This window comes from Thermobia domestica, chromosome 10 (assembly GCF_964235325.1).
Source record: "Thermobia domestica chromosome 10, izTheDome1.hap1.1, whole genome shotgun sequence".
In the NCBI taxonomy this organism is placed as follows: Eukaryota; Metazoa; Arthropoda; class Insecta; order Zygentoma; family Lepismatidae; genus Thermobia; species Thermobia domestica.
Window position 1 is genome coordinate 65,757,394 of NC_137463.1, and position 15,751 is coordinate 65,773,144.

The 15,751-nt window shown below is 31.5% G+C and overlaps 1 protein-coding gene across 4 annotated transcripts in view; it reads right to left on the reverse strand.

Moving 5' to 3' along the window:
* Nucleotides 1-15,751, reverse strand: part of LOC145662003 (uncharacterized) — a 202,782-nt gene that overhangs the window by 63,225 nt on the left and 123,806 nt on the right. For 3 of the 4 annotated variants that reach the window (XM_081727341.1, XM_081727340.1, XM_081727338.1), the window contains 3 exons: nucleotides 15,020-15,058; nucleotides 6,930-6,950; nucleotides 2,712-2,744 (listed from right to left, as the gene is read on the reverse strand). In XM_081727341.1, coding sequence (XP_081583467.1) covers nucleotides 2,712-2,744; nucleotides 6,930-6,950; nucleotides 15,020-15,058 — 93 coding nt within the window. The remainder of the gene's footprint in view (nucleotides 1-2,711; nucleotides 2,745-6,929; nucleotides 6,951-15,019; nucleotides 15,059-15,751) is intronic. The other variant, XM_081727339.1, reaches the window with a different exon arrangement.

Below are 15,751 nucleotides of genomic sequence, written 5' to 3' on the forward strand. Positions count from 1 at the left end.
AATAGTAAAAACTTCATTTGCGAAGTAATGATGTCGAATTTTAAAAAATGCATTTCTGTTGTTTACCTTGAGATCGAATAGATGCACTTATTTGAGTAAGCTTTCAGATTTTTTGAATTGGTGCAGGTATAATATAATATTTTTTGTTACAAATTGTCTAACAAATTTTTGGAGAATTTTCATATGAATTCTGAATAAGCCGTTGACCTGGAAGAGTTTACTTGATGATAAATTGGCCGTTCGTTGAATAACAATTTCTAATCATTATTCGTACATGATTTTGCTCATGCAGGTTATAAGCAAAGCTTCCGTTCCGTTTTATGAATTGCGGGATATTTGGTTGCACGTTCTCGTTCAAATCGATTACTATTTTGATTGAATACAGAAAAGGATTGCCATGCCCAGGAAGATTGCAATGAAAAATGACATTTCTAGAAACTGTTAGGGTTGGAAATTCTAATTTTGAGAGTACAAACTGGTACTTACTTGGCGGAAATTTTTGGTAACATTTTAATCCGAATTCATAAACAAAATGTGTTGCGCGAGCCACGTTTCGACGCTAAGTTGGCTCCAGCAATGAAAATTGAAATTTCTCCAAATCGGTAATGGTACAAATACTAATTATGGTGGTAGAAATTGATACGTATCGGGTACACATTATTGGTTCCATTTTCATTCGAATTGCAAAGAAAAATGAGTTATGCGGTCCAGTTTGACCAGCAACCAAAAAATTATAATTTCTGGAAATTAGTGTGGGTACAAATTCTAATTGCGGCAGTACAAATTGGCACATATTGGGTTCAAATTTTTGGTGGTTTTGGTTCGAATTTCAAACAAAAATAAAATGACCGGCCTGTATGACCTGCCATTAAATTCATATTTCTTGAAATTGGTCGGTGCATAAATCCTAGTTTTGGTGATACAAGTTGTTACATATTGGCTACAAATTTATCGTACAGTTTTGATTCGAATTGGGAAGAAATAAGTTTTGTGCTCGCCAGCTTGACCTCCTAACAATAATTCAAATTTCTCGAAATTGGTGAAGGTACAAATTCATATTTTGGTAGTTCAAATTGGTACATAATGGGTACAAATTTTTGTAAGGTTTTTGATTCAAATTGGAAAGAAAGTGTTTGTTGGTTAGTTTGTCCTGCCATCAAAAATTCAAGCCCATCGAAATTTGTGGGGCTAGAAATTCCAATTTTTGTGGCAAACGTTGTACATATCGGGTACAAATTTTTGACCAATTTTCATTCAAATTGCAAAGAAAAATAAGTTGTGTGGGCAAGTTTGAGCTGCCGAAAAAATTCTGTCTGACATGACCTCTCACGCTTCACGAAATTTCTTGGGATACATTTCTAATTTTGGTGTTACAAATTGTTACACATTGGGTACAGAATTCGGGTACTGTTTTCATATAAATTGGGAAGGAAAAGTGTTGTGCAAGTCTACTTGACTAACCATTACAAATCCAATTCTCGGGAAATTGATAAGTGTGCAAATTATAGTTTTGGTGGTAGAAATTGGTACATATTGCTTACAAAGTTTTAGTACCGTTTTCATTTGAATTAAAAAAAAACAATATGTGTTGTTTAGGCCAGATTGACGTCATATTGGTCATCCATTAAATTTAAAATTTGTCGAAATTAGTAGTGTGTACAAATTCTAATTTTAGTGGTACAAGTTGGCGCATAGTAAAGACAATTTTTTGGTACCGTTATGATTCGAATTTGAAACAAAAAAATTGTGGATTCCAGTTTGTCCCACCATCAAAACTCGATTTTTTTCATATTGGTGAAAGTACATATTCTAATTTCGTGGTATAAGTTAGAAAGTATGGGGTATCAATTTATAATTCCATTTTGATTCAAGAGAAAGAGAGTTGTGCGGCTCTGCTTCATCCATTATCAAAAATCCAACCTTTTGTAAATTGATAAGGGTAGAAATTTTAATTTTTGCGGTACAAATTTGTACATATAAACAAAAATATTTGATACCATTTCGATTTGAATTTTAATGACAAATATGTTGTGCGGCACAGTCTAACCCACAAACGTACATCCAAATTTCTCAAAATTTGTGGTTGTACATATTCAGTAGAGATAATTAAAATGCGAAAGTAAATTACAATTTCACTCCCGAATGACAATATTTTCATAATGATTTTTTCAGGTATTCTCATCTAGGAATATATATATTGTATTGAAGAATCAAAATGAACTTCCTTATTACCAGATAAATGCCAATATGTTTTTTGAGTACACCCTATTCAAACATGTGGTATTTGAATGATAATGAAAACTAAATGAAAACCAAACAACTCATCACCTAATGGCCATCATACGGATTATATCTAAGAAAGAAAATACTTTCAAATGCAGTAAGAACTGGGTAGATATTGAAGTAAAACTTAATATATTTCGAAGTATGAAAGTACTAACACCAAAATTATCGCAAGAAGGAAACCAGGAGCTGCTCTTTCTAATGAAATGCTGAAGCATAGCTTTATTATAGCGTTGTTCTAAAGAATGCTGGCGTGTGCAATGAGTTTAGGTCTCTTTATATATAGTACGAGATTGCATAATTTCATATTTTGCATTTTAGTGCCATACCAGTACTAAATTAAAGGTAACATGACATAGTTATAACTAATATATAAGAAACTGTGTAATAATTATTTATTAAAAAGTATGTTGTTTTAATATTCTTACTCCAAAGAGACTCCCAATAAATGGCAAATTCGCCTAAAAGAAAGAATGAACAAATTTAGTTACTGCAAATAACATATATCCTGTTTTATATATATATATATATATATATATATATATATATATATATATATATATATATATATATATATATATATATATTCCTAAGTGAAATTATTTTTTTGTCTGGAATTTATTATGATTCCGAATATAAAAATAATTAGCGTAGACATTTACTTGATATAAAAAATTGCCTTGTTGCAAGTGTTATTATAAGAATACTATAAAAAGAAATAACTGAATTTATAAAATAATTAAAAAATGTTCCAAACTAACATTACTCTCTGCACATATTTATTATAGTTGATCATAAACGGTCGATTTACAGCTATGAATTTCTTATATAGCGCTGTGACGATTAGCAACACAAGACTTAACTATAATCTTGAACCATTCAGTCTTAAGTCTACTTTATACTATTATATGTTTGGTTTGAAGTTTTCCAAATATTGGAACTAGTATGAAATTGAAGAAATACCCCTCCGAAATCCCAAATTTTTACAATTCATCAGTACCAAATATTCTAAATTTAGTTTTATTTGATATTAACCCTAGAACGCATGACATGAATTGAACCTTAGTTTCCATAACATGGTTCTTTCTTGACCCATACTCAATTTCGATTGTATAAGAGTATTTGGTATGTTTAACACATTTCTATTCCTATTTTCGCATTAATTTAATGCTTCTTTGAGTTCTTTATTTATAATCCATTTTTATTTTTTTAATTTTTTATTTCAAGGCGTTATTATTATAACATATACTACAACATGAAAATGTATTGTTTTGACTATCACTAGCAAGTACACTGTCAAGTTACAGAGAAAAAAATAAATATTTTGTCTAATGTAGTTATCAGGACGAAGTTTTTATGAACTTTTCGATCCTTGTTAGGTTTCAAAATTGGTGGTATATTAGGTTTGTTTTGGCGAAGTATTCCAACAACTTAAATTCCTGTGCTAATTCAATATGTGTAAAGAAGTTGTCCGTTGTTATGTTTAATCCAGAATTGGCAAACTGATTACACAAGTTGTTCACTACTGATGTTCCCACTTTCTTTTTTCTCCAGGGTTGCGTGCTGTGCAGATCTATAGCATAAGACGTCGCGGAATCACAAGCCCAGACTATCTTGATACTATATTTCCCTGGTTAGTTTGGCATGTATTGTAAGAACTTACAGCGGCCACGAAAAGAGACTAATTTAACTGTTCGTCCAAAGTAACGGACTCATTAAAATTGAAAAGTTATCGGCAGTTTGGAATGAACTTTTCCAACACAAATATGATAGCAGCTACTCTGTCACTCTACTACGAGTAACTCGTGTTTGTCATCAAACCTTAACATTTTTCCAATGTCTTCAAGTTTTTTGACACCCATTGGAGCTCAATACATAGGATTTGACAGAGAATCCATAAACAGCTAAAGAACCGCCACATCACAGCTCTGTTTTTTTTTTTTGTTTTTTTTTTGCCTGATAAAAGTAACATTCCAAAAAATGAAACAATTCTTCCTCCGTTACTCCTTGTTCTCTTTTACAACGCGACGACTCTCAACATTGGTACTCATTCTTATTTCTTGGCGATTTCGGGCGAAAAAGCAATTCGAAAGCTTCTCTTTTCGTGTTGATTTTGGCACGCGATGTTGGACCTGTGTTTTTTTTATGAATGACTGGGTAGCACATTACTCCATGCAGTTCCTGTGTTATCTGCAATCTGTACGGTTGTGAACAATACCAGAACTACTATCACAGATTCCAACACTTTCATCACTGTGATATTCCATATCTTCTCCCGCATCATCTGACACATAACTCTCCAAGTTGAGAAAACTCACAAGAAGCAATTGTAACTAAGATCTATCATAAAGATTAGTCTGTTCAGAGTATTATTTCTAAAAAGAAACCAATTCAAAGTACAAGACTAGTAGTAGTAATACTACTACAAATATAATAACATTTTAGTAAAACAAATATTAATTTCTTATAGTAAAGAACTAATCTAATACTACTATAAAATTAGTATTAGTATCATATACTAACACTAATATATAATAGTAATCTAATACTAAAATATACCGCGGGTCAGAAATGACCCATGTTATGTATACTACATATATAAAAATATATAATAAAATGTAAAAAATAATTACAAATCCAAAAACTTAAATACATTATTTTTATGTAGTAAACAAACCAATAGAAGATGTTACGGAGAAAAACTACTGTGCAACAAATATTGCAGACAAAAATCTATACATATTTTAATGCTGGATCATTTTTGACCCATGTTCTGCGTTCTAGGGTTAAATAACGAGAACTTAAGGTATGTAAAATAATACATTATTGTCCATATTTCTCTAGGGGTATTCATGAATGACATTAATAATATATATTTAATAAAGTACATAACTGAAAGTTAGCACGAAACTTAAAACGATAGTGTCCAAAAGTTATATTAAAAGTATATTTTTTATAATGTTAATCTTATTTACTACAAAAGCATTTAATAATACAAGCAGGAAAAGAACACTCATTTCTATATTTCTTATACAGGTTTTAAGTAATTTATAATATCATTATAAGTACATTGAAGGCGCACAATTACCTGAGTAGATGGTCATTCCATACACATAATTTATCTTTTTACCTTCAAATGTTTTATTTGTTTCAAAGTTTATTTTGCAATGAAATTTTGATGTTGCGTTTGATTTCGTACTTTCCGCTTTCAGGGTATACTTGTTTTCTTAGTGTTTCTAGAAATTAAAATTTATTTAAAATAGTTGGCATAAAATATAGTCTAATATATTGGATAAGAGTTGGCTTCCGAATTTCTGGATTGAAGTTTATAATGTATGAAAGATTCTGACATCTAATGGGAAAAAGAAGAAAGATGATTATGTTTACTTGGGAACGCTAGAACTTCAAGAAAAGAAGTCGCGTTTAATATTTAATCGTTTGTTCACCGTAGTCGCTTTACATATTATATTCGAAACACATTGTTGCCTACATATGTTTAGTTATAGGTGATTTATCTTTAGTTAAAAAACAGGTATTTCTACACCTATTTTTAAATTGAATTATATCAGCAAGGACATTATATTAGATTTCATTTTTATGTACAAACCCATTGTATCTTCTTTACAGGGATTTGTCTCTAAATAATTTGTTGTTACAGATATATTATGATATTATATAATCAACAATTGTTATTATTTTTTATGGTTACATAATAAATATTAACATTTTTTGGTTGATAGCCGACCACAAAATGTATTTCCCCGGAATCATGAAATTTACAAAGATTCTCATTTTGGATTTTCTAGAAGGTGAATTTGTACATTTTTACTTTCTGAATTAAGGCACCAGTTCCCCCCATACTGCGAACATAGTATCTAATAAAACGTGGACGTAACAAAAAATACTTGTCCTATGAAATTCAAACAGATTTTATTCTACTCTTAGAATAGTGGTTCAAACCATCTTATTATAGTATTTCAACATAATTTACCTTGAAGTATGATCTTGTACAGAGGTGAAAATATTTTTATCAGATACGATGGTATTTCTTACATGTAGCATTTACATCAAAATTTCATTCTTTTCTCTCTATTTAATAGTTTTACCACGTTCTTCTATTTTCTACTTGCATATGGTACACGAATATTAACACAACATCTCTGTACTATTCCAACATATTTACTAGTTTATTGCCAAATTGAGACAAGATACATGTTACTAAGTTCGGAGTGTAAATTTGGGGTGAATCATGTATGAAATGATTCACTATCATTCTTTGTATAGTATTTTGAACAAAATTTTGCATGAATGTCTTTCCCTGAAAAATTGATAATAAAACATTTTATGTATTTGAAGATGTATAATATGATTACTTATTTCGTATATGTCTATCGAGAAGAGTTTTTTTCTTCTTTCTTCAAACTACCCTAGTTGATTATTTATTAAGATTAATAATATTTCTCACATTATAACTTTAAAGCATACTGTAGTATGCAAAAATAGCAAGTAATTACGCGAAAGATATTTAAAATGTCTTTCGAAAATGGGTAGCACCACGTCATAGAAGTACAGTGCGATATGTACTTCATTCATAAAATGTTTCACATAGTTTTCACCATATCCAGATATAAGGAAATTTGACTCACCAACGATCTCTGGCCTCTACCCTAAAAATAATAAAATTAAACTTTAGATTAGAGGTATGATTAATTACACTAGTTAACAAAGGTTTTGTTACATAAAAGGAAATACCTGTTCTGAAAGGAACGTTTTTGCGCTGAATTCGAATATGCACTCGGTTTTTCTCGATCACGTACGATTTTCCCGTAACAGAGGGATTTTCGGGAAAATCCCTCAAACATTTCCCTTTTCGTTTATTTTACATCCCAAGGTCTTGTACCCTTGCATATACTAAGATAGAAATAATACCTAAGTATACTTTGATTCATATTTAACAAACCCTCCAAGTTTCGTAATAATCGCTTTATTCTTTCTAGAGAAATAAATATGTTTGTATGTATACTGTGTGTACTGTTTATTGCACCTTATAGTAATGCTTTCAGATCTCTTAAGTTGAGATAAAACGTTTTGCTTTATTACCACAAACACATATATAAAATATAATACAATATAATTTACAAGTGTGACAATTTACAATAAACAATAATACAAATGTACCAAAAGGTCGTGAAAAGACAATCAAAACTATCACAATATATGAAACTACCATTGGGTTACAAAAACGTACACTACTTCCTTCTTTTGTAAGAAATGTTGCATTCTCTAACAAGACCCCAACAATAACCCCCCATCATTGAAGGATCCCATCGTCCCTGGTACCTTTTCTCCATTGCCATTATATCTTGGTGGAATCTTTCCCCCTATTCGTCGCTGAGAGCACCTAGGTTAGCAGGAAAGAAGCTGAGGTGGGAGTGCAAAAAATGAATTTTTGAAGACATCCTACAACCCAACTCTTTGTATTTCTGTACCATTTCCTGTACGATTTCTGTGTAACTTTGTTATTGCCCAGAAAGTTGCGCACAACACACTTAAATGTTGTCCAGGCAGCTAGCTCTCCACTGTTTAACTTGCTGTTAAAGCTATCATCAAGCATTAATTTCCAAATTTGGGGACCAATAAACACTCCCGTTGAAATCTTAGCATCACTCGGGTTAGAGAACTTATCTCGCAAATACTTGAAACCTTCACCAGATGTGTCCATGGCTTTGACAAAGATTTTCATAAGTCCTAACTTGATATGAAGTGGAGGTAGTAATATCTTATTAGGATCTACCAAAGGAGCGTATTTGACGTTGCATTCTCCAGGTACGTAATTCACTCTGGGTTCCCATTCCTTCACTTCATAATGTTTGTCATCAGCTCGGCTATCCCATAAACATAAAAAACATTGGTACTTCGTGTAACCGCACTGCAGTCCTAATAAAATACCAACTACCTTGAGATCACAACATATTTGCCAACAATGGTCCTTGTAATTTATAAGATTTAGCAAAGATGACATGGTGTCATAGGATTCCTTAATCTTCACTGAGTGCGCAAGTGGTATAGAAGGTTTTATTTCCATTATGTAAAAGGACAGCTTCAAGGCTGACCTTTGACGCGTCGACAAATAACCTCCATTCTTCTGGAACGTAAGGAATTCCTAGCTTCGCCATCAACCTATTTATATCCGTACATACGCACACATTATCTTGCATTGAGAAATAGCTTGAAAATTGAACATGCGTTTTCCTGTACACTGATATGTTCGTTTCTGCATGCAATAAGTTCCACTGCTGAAGCCTTGATCCCAGAAGTTCCGCCTCTTGTTTTGTCAGGTGCAAATCACGGACTAGGTCATTAAGTTCACATTGCCGGATGAAATGTGGCTCGCGAACACAGTCAGGGATGAACGTTGGATCCTTGGATGTACATGTTGATCTCGATGGTTCATCAAGGTCATGATCACCATCAGAGTCTTTTGGCCATATCTCTTCGCAGATGGTAGGGGGCTCGGGAAGTGGAAGTTCATCCCCGTGCGGAATAGGTCTAATTGCGAATTTAACGTTGGGATAACTTATTGTGTATTTGCTTTTTTTAGAATGTCCCTTAACTACTGTGAGACAAAAATAACAATCATCCAGATGGTTGGTGGGTTCTCTCCACACCATTGGTACAGCAAATTTCATGAACCTCCATTTCCCTTTGGCCCATGCAAGTAAAATGACGTAGTACGACGCACAAATTATGTTGGGTGCCCAAGTTTTGTCCTGATCTCCCACACGACATCCGAAATATATATAATTTGCTAGTATCACTGATGGCGTAATGGATCTACACTATCCTTTAACTACAAACTGACCACACACATAACAAAAACTATTTGGTGAGTTAACACACGAACGCCGTCCTCTTGACGCCATTGTACTGATCACAAACTAAACTTCTGGCCTTAGTTGGGTATAATGCCGTTAAGATCAAACATGAAAGCACTCTTAGCAGCAAAGACAACTTTGAAAGTGAAGTAGTGTTAAACCACACGTCAATATAAAAATGTACAAAACTCCCTCATCAGGTGTCAAGAACACAAGAAAGAAAGAAGTGCGCGGGGGGAGGGAGGAAACGATACCGTAGTGGAAAATTCAGACTGCATTAGTTCATTGTTATCAACAATGAGTCTGTATTCCATTCTTTCTTTCTTTTGCATTCTGTTACATTTGATAACAAATATTGATAACCATTTCATGAACAAAACGAAAAAACTTGGAGAATTGTATATATATGTATTAAGATATACATATACTGTACGTTTAAAAAAATATACGTTGGAAGTACATTCTATTTTTATACACGTTACGGAGAGCAATACAAGTGTGTTGTTGACTATTGTAAATATTCATTTTTATGTCTGTGTTTGTAGTAATAAAGCAAACCGTTTTTACCCCAACTCAGGAGATCTGAAAGCATTACTATCAGGTGCAATAAACAGTGCACACAGTATACATACAAATATATTTATTTCTCTAGAAAGAACAAAGCGATTTTTACGAAACTTTTAGGGTTTATGAAATATAAATCATGGTATACTTAGGTATAATTTCTATGTTACTATATGTAAGGGGACAGGAGCTAGGGGAATAAAATATCTGAAAAAAGAGAATTTTTGAGGGAATTTCCCGAAAATCCCTCTGTTACGGGAAAACTGTACGTGATGGAGAGAAACCGAGCGCATATTCGAATTCAGCGCAAAAAGTTCCTTTAAGATCAGGATTCATGATTTTTCTCATGTAACAAACAAAAAGTTTAAATTTGTTAACTAGTGTTATTTACGTGCGAAACAACATTGTCAAAATTGAAGCATGACATTATATCAAATGTATTGTTTACAATATCTCGACAATGCAATAGTATATTTTTCCTGATAGCTCTCTCCTGAGAAAAGAATTGCTTCAAGTTGAAGAAAACCTTATTACACACAAAAATTACAACATATTACTCTCCTAAAAAATAAATTTACATGTATACGGGCATATTATGTTGCCATCAACACTTTAACTGGCAAAGTTTTCTGAAATGTGTACTCTCAGGTGACAGACGTAGCACTACGTTGTAGCCACAAGAGTCTTAGAACTATGAAACAATGATTCATGTTTCACACAAACAGCAACAGCAAAAAACAATAAACAAAAAGTGTCACCAAAGCGTTAGCATCTGTTTTGAAATGCAGTTTCTGTTTCTTGCATTAGAGCAGCAGCAAAGTTCTTTTCACGACCTGATTTTTACGATTTAAATATGAGAAAAAAAATTCAGGAGAGATCTTCGTCAATGCAACTGAACATTAATGTTATTTTAGTCAAAACGTAGTATTACGTCGTAACCAATTCCACTGCACATATGTCTTGACGTAGTACTAAGTTATAACCAGGTAAAGGTTTAATGTATCAAATACCGAGTCTTTCTTATACGTCAACATATACATTATAAGGATATAAAAAACTAAGTCTGCAGTCGTATATGTTATTCAAATATTTTATTTTTAAAACAATTTTCCATTGGGAAATTGCGAAAGCACAAATTGTACTTTCATAATATGCATAATCGTTTCACGCAGTACTGAAAATTTATGCAAATTATTTTTAACTTATTGAATTGAAACGGATAAACAATTAATATTACAATATTTCGTTTAGGCTGTACCATACAAGTTTTTTATACTAACAGTAATAATGAAACTATTCCAATAAAATTTAACTTAACATTTAACCTTAAAATATAATTCATTTTAAGAAAATAATGTAAGAATATATTAGTGGATTTCACTGAACTATAATGCTAACTTAGCAGGTAACTATGGAGGTAATAATTAAGTGTGCAATTAAGTCTAATGATAATGGGCCACAAATATGTTTAAACATATTCCTGAAAAGTGCTTGCGATTGATATTTTTCAGTGATTATAAATTTACTTTCAATTACATCAATATTAGTATAAATCTTTATGTTATTACGCACCTAAAATATTTATCGAAAATATTCATTTCAATGTACATAATTGTTCTACGATTTATGTTAGCTATAGCTTGTATACATAAAATACAAATTCTGACCAAAGCGTAGACTAACTAATAAATAATAACATTAATAATACATAATAGTTTCGGCAAATTACATTTGCCTTCATCAGACCCATTATGAAATACAATTTTTAACATTCTAGCTAATACACTTCTTAGAATGAGGGAAGATCATATCTATGAACCAATCAAATTCATCCTTTCATTTTTAACAATTGTCAATTAATTACGTATGCAACTTTTAGATTATATGATCTAACTTACAACAACATATGATCTAACTATGGCTTTATGCAATATATAATCTAACTTTCACTTAAGGGCTAAACTTTTAGTTGGCTCAACTGTAGATTCTAAATTCTAATGTGGATTCTAATAAGAAATGCGAAAAAGATAGGCATTAGAAAATTACTAGAGGAAAAAGGAAGAATTCTGAATATGATTGGATTCCTCAAGATACACAAAAAGGAGTAAAGTTGAGAGCAGCAATGGATTGCAGGAAGAATATTTTCAACCATTGGAAAAGGAAATAAAGTGAGTAATAAAAGGAAATCAAATGAGTAATAGACTTAACAATACAGAAGAAGTCAAGGGGATGATAGAGAAAGTATGTAGAAGAAAAGAGAGGATATTGATCTTAGCGTTGACATTAAAGCAATTCTTTCACCTTATGAAGAAATTATATTTTGAAAATATTGGAAGAAGAAATGAAACATAGAACAGTACGGAAATGAAAGAAAGAGAAAGTGATATAAGGATTGGGAGAACAGTGTGTGTACAATAGAAGAGTAGTTAGTGAAAATAAAGGAAAAACTAAGTATTGGATCGACTATAAGAAAAGTAGAAGGGAGATTTGAAACAACGTTGTATAGGAAACAATGTTCAGCAAGTGTTCGTTGTCATAGGAGTGATAAAGATCAAAGAACTAAAATGAACTTTATTAGAAACATGGCGAGTAGATAGACATTGACCAAAAGAAGACATAGAGCAATTTCATAGTTTATTAATGAAGAATGGATATAGCGAGGAAGATTGAAGAAGAATAGCAAGAAGGAAGAGGGAAGAACTCAGAAAGTAGGGAGAGATGGCACAAAAGAAGAAAAGAAAATATGTTTTGAGATAGAGAGCATAGGAGACAGCGGAGGTCTTAAAGTTCTTATTGAGAAAAGAAGTAAACCATACACAAGAGGAAGTAGAAGAATGTTACATATATTGAAAACGAGGAAAATGAAGGTAACACAAATTAAACTAAGTGATGAAGGGGTCGTATATACAATTAAATGTAAAGAATGTGCTAGAGTTATATTGGAGAAACAGAAAAGAAATTAGTAGAAAGGATTAAACAGCACAAAGAAGACATTAGATTGAAGAGAGATAGTAATAACATATATAAACATGAGAAGAAGACAGGACGTGAAATAGACTGAGAAGGCGTAGAGGAGTTGAAAAGGGAAAGAAGAAGCATTGTAAGAAATGGAAAGAGACAGGATAGATACGAAAGAAAGGAAAAGACCAACTTATGATAGTGGACTAAATATACATGGTGTATGAAGGAAGAATTTGGATAAAGCGGAGAAGAAAGATGTAAAATCATGTGTAGTGAATAGCGTATAACCAATTAAAATTTCATGTTTCTCAAAAGTAAATGTTACTTATTTAGAATCCACAAGTGTACCAACTAAATGTTTTAGCTCTTGGGTGAAGATTGGATCATTAAAAGTTGCATAGGTAATTAAGTAAAAACTGTTAAAAATGAAAGGATGAATCTGTTTGGTTCATAAATGTGACCTCTCATTTTAAGAAGTATATAATCTGCCATCTTAGAAATTGTATTTCGTAATTTGTCTGATGAGAGCAGAGTTAATTTGCCGAAACTATAACGCAAATATTTATTACTTTATATTTGCGTTGGTCAGAATTTGTCCTTTATTGTATACAAGAAGCTTCAAAGATAAAATGACTGATAATTAGTTTTAGCTGTACCATAATACCTTAATAATTAGCAGTTCTCATATTAATTAACGAGGTCATTTTTATATTGAAGATGCTTTGGTACCTCTATTGATATATAAACGCAATGACGGGACACATTTGTGTAAGAACTAAATATGATGATCAAAAATATATTAAATCCTTGTTTAATGATGCTTGATTTTCGACTCTCGAATTTTGAAGCATTCGAGTTGAGTTTTAATGGACCTAGTCCAGCGGATTACGTTAGTACCAATGAGATGAGATTAATAAAGAATAGTCTGAATTTAAGTGTACGATTTTATGTTTGGAAGAATATTTGCATGTAATTATATAAAGATGAGGGAAAAAAACATTCAACTACACCTTAACAAAAAATATCGCAATCTCTCAGAAATATCACTGAGTGCTAGATTGTTTATTATTTTATGAAGAAATGTTTAGCTTTATCTCAACGCTATTGTTTTTTTAATTAATTTTTCTTCCGTGAAGTCTGCAACTTAGAATTATGTGCTACTTAACACATATTTTTCTAACGAATTTCTTACTTTCCTTTCTTGTCGTTGTAGGCTAGATTTTAATATCAGCGAGATTTTCTTATTTCTTATTTTCGTATTGCTACTTACAATCATACTAGTTACTCGTAGATTTCAAGTAAAAATAATATATTTTCAATTATCTGTTCTTTAAACAAGATACTATTCTTAAATGGTTAAACAGAGTAAAAAGGCAATTTACTTTAAATTCAGTCACAATAATCTTCAAGTCAATTGACATAATTAAATTCAATGTAAGTGTATTTTATTGAACTGGATACACACTTAGTTCAATTTAATTTTCGTTCGTATATATAAGTATTATATGATAACATTAATATACAAACTTCTCCAATAAAATACAACTAATTATAATCGTGGAAATGCAGTGCATTGTATCCTTAAAATTTACTGACATAACGTGATGCAGCATTAAACTGATAGAGGGACCGTGGTGGCTAAGTGATAGAGTGTTCACCTGTGTACATGATGTCCCTGGGTCGATCCCAGCACGAGCTGAGTGAACTTTGTGGTGGACGAACACCGTGTGCGTGAGGCTCTCCTGTTTCCTCCCACTATCTTCATTCAACCATTTGACTAATTCCTCATCCGCGCCGTCTCTTTAGCTTTCATTATATTTCATTTCATTCCTACTGGACAATAATTAATTAAATAATTAGAATAGGCTACATGTTTACATAATTGAAGATCTCGGAGGAAAAGAATGATATCCCACACTGACATGTTTTTGAGATACAAGCCATTCAATGTTTGGGCACGTATAGTGACAGTGTTGAGAAGCCCGTTAGCAATTGGCCGTATCTCTGTCATCTGTGGCACAAGTCGATAATTCTTTGAGAAATAACAGATCCAAGAGTAGCATAAGCTGTTTCACTCATTTTTCACGATTTTGATTTTTATTATTTTCCCTCGAGGTCTTCAAATCATTTAAAGTGTTAGTTAATAATATAGATATAAACATCGAATATGGTAATGTAAATTCGTATTGTTGTTCCATATATTACTAATCCTTGCAGAAGGTTAATAATTCTCGATTTAGTAGAAGTTTAATTGTAAATTAATGCGTAATGTAAATAGTAAAATTTGACTACTTAGAATATTGGAGACATACAGTATTTAAAATGTGTATACTTACCCCAAACAATTTGCCAATCAGTGGCAACTTCTGGAGACTCTGAAAGCGACCATATCAATTAAAAATTTAAACAATTGTAAAATTTATCAAATTATTATTATTACTAAAACCGAAAATATTAGCGTTTCAGAATGATAAATATACTCTGCGAAAATATAAAAACAAAATACACATTTCATGTTACGTTTGTGTACCCAAAAATGCATTTCTCCAAAATTTACAAGAGGTTGCTACCTCTGTTCTCAAAGAAAAAAATAATAGTCTGACAATTTATTAGAAAGATTACTGAAATTTGAAAAGAGTACATTTTTCACAACGTAAAGTGTTAAAATGAATATACATTTTAAAATGTAGTGGCAGTTTATATCTAGTGGAACTGACAGTTCATTGAACATAGCTCCATTTCTTTATTTTTTTATTTTTATTTATTTTTTTGGATAATGAATAAATCGATTAAATATGTATCACTAACTGTACAAAGATGTAATAGTACAAAGAAAATCATTATGAATTCTAGTCAGTTTTTTCAATAGGTTTGAAGTTATCAACATTCTAATTTCGTTTGAAAAGCAACTCCGTTTGTAAAATTTTAAGTATTTTCTTGCATGTTACCTATAAATATTGAATGCGAAAATTATCAGAATTGCATCCTTAAATTTTGGAGAGTAAATTAACGTTTTATTATTTACTAAAATACGTGTATATTTATATTTATAAAGGACTCATTTCTTT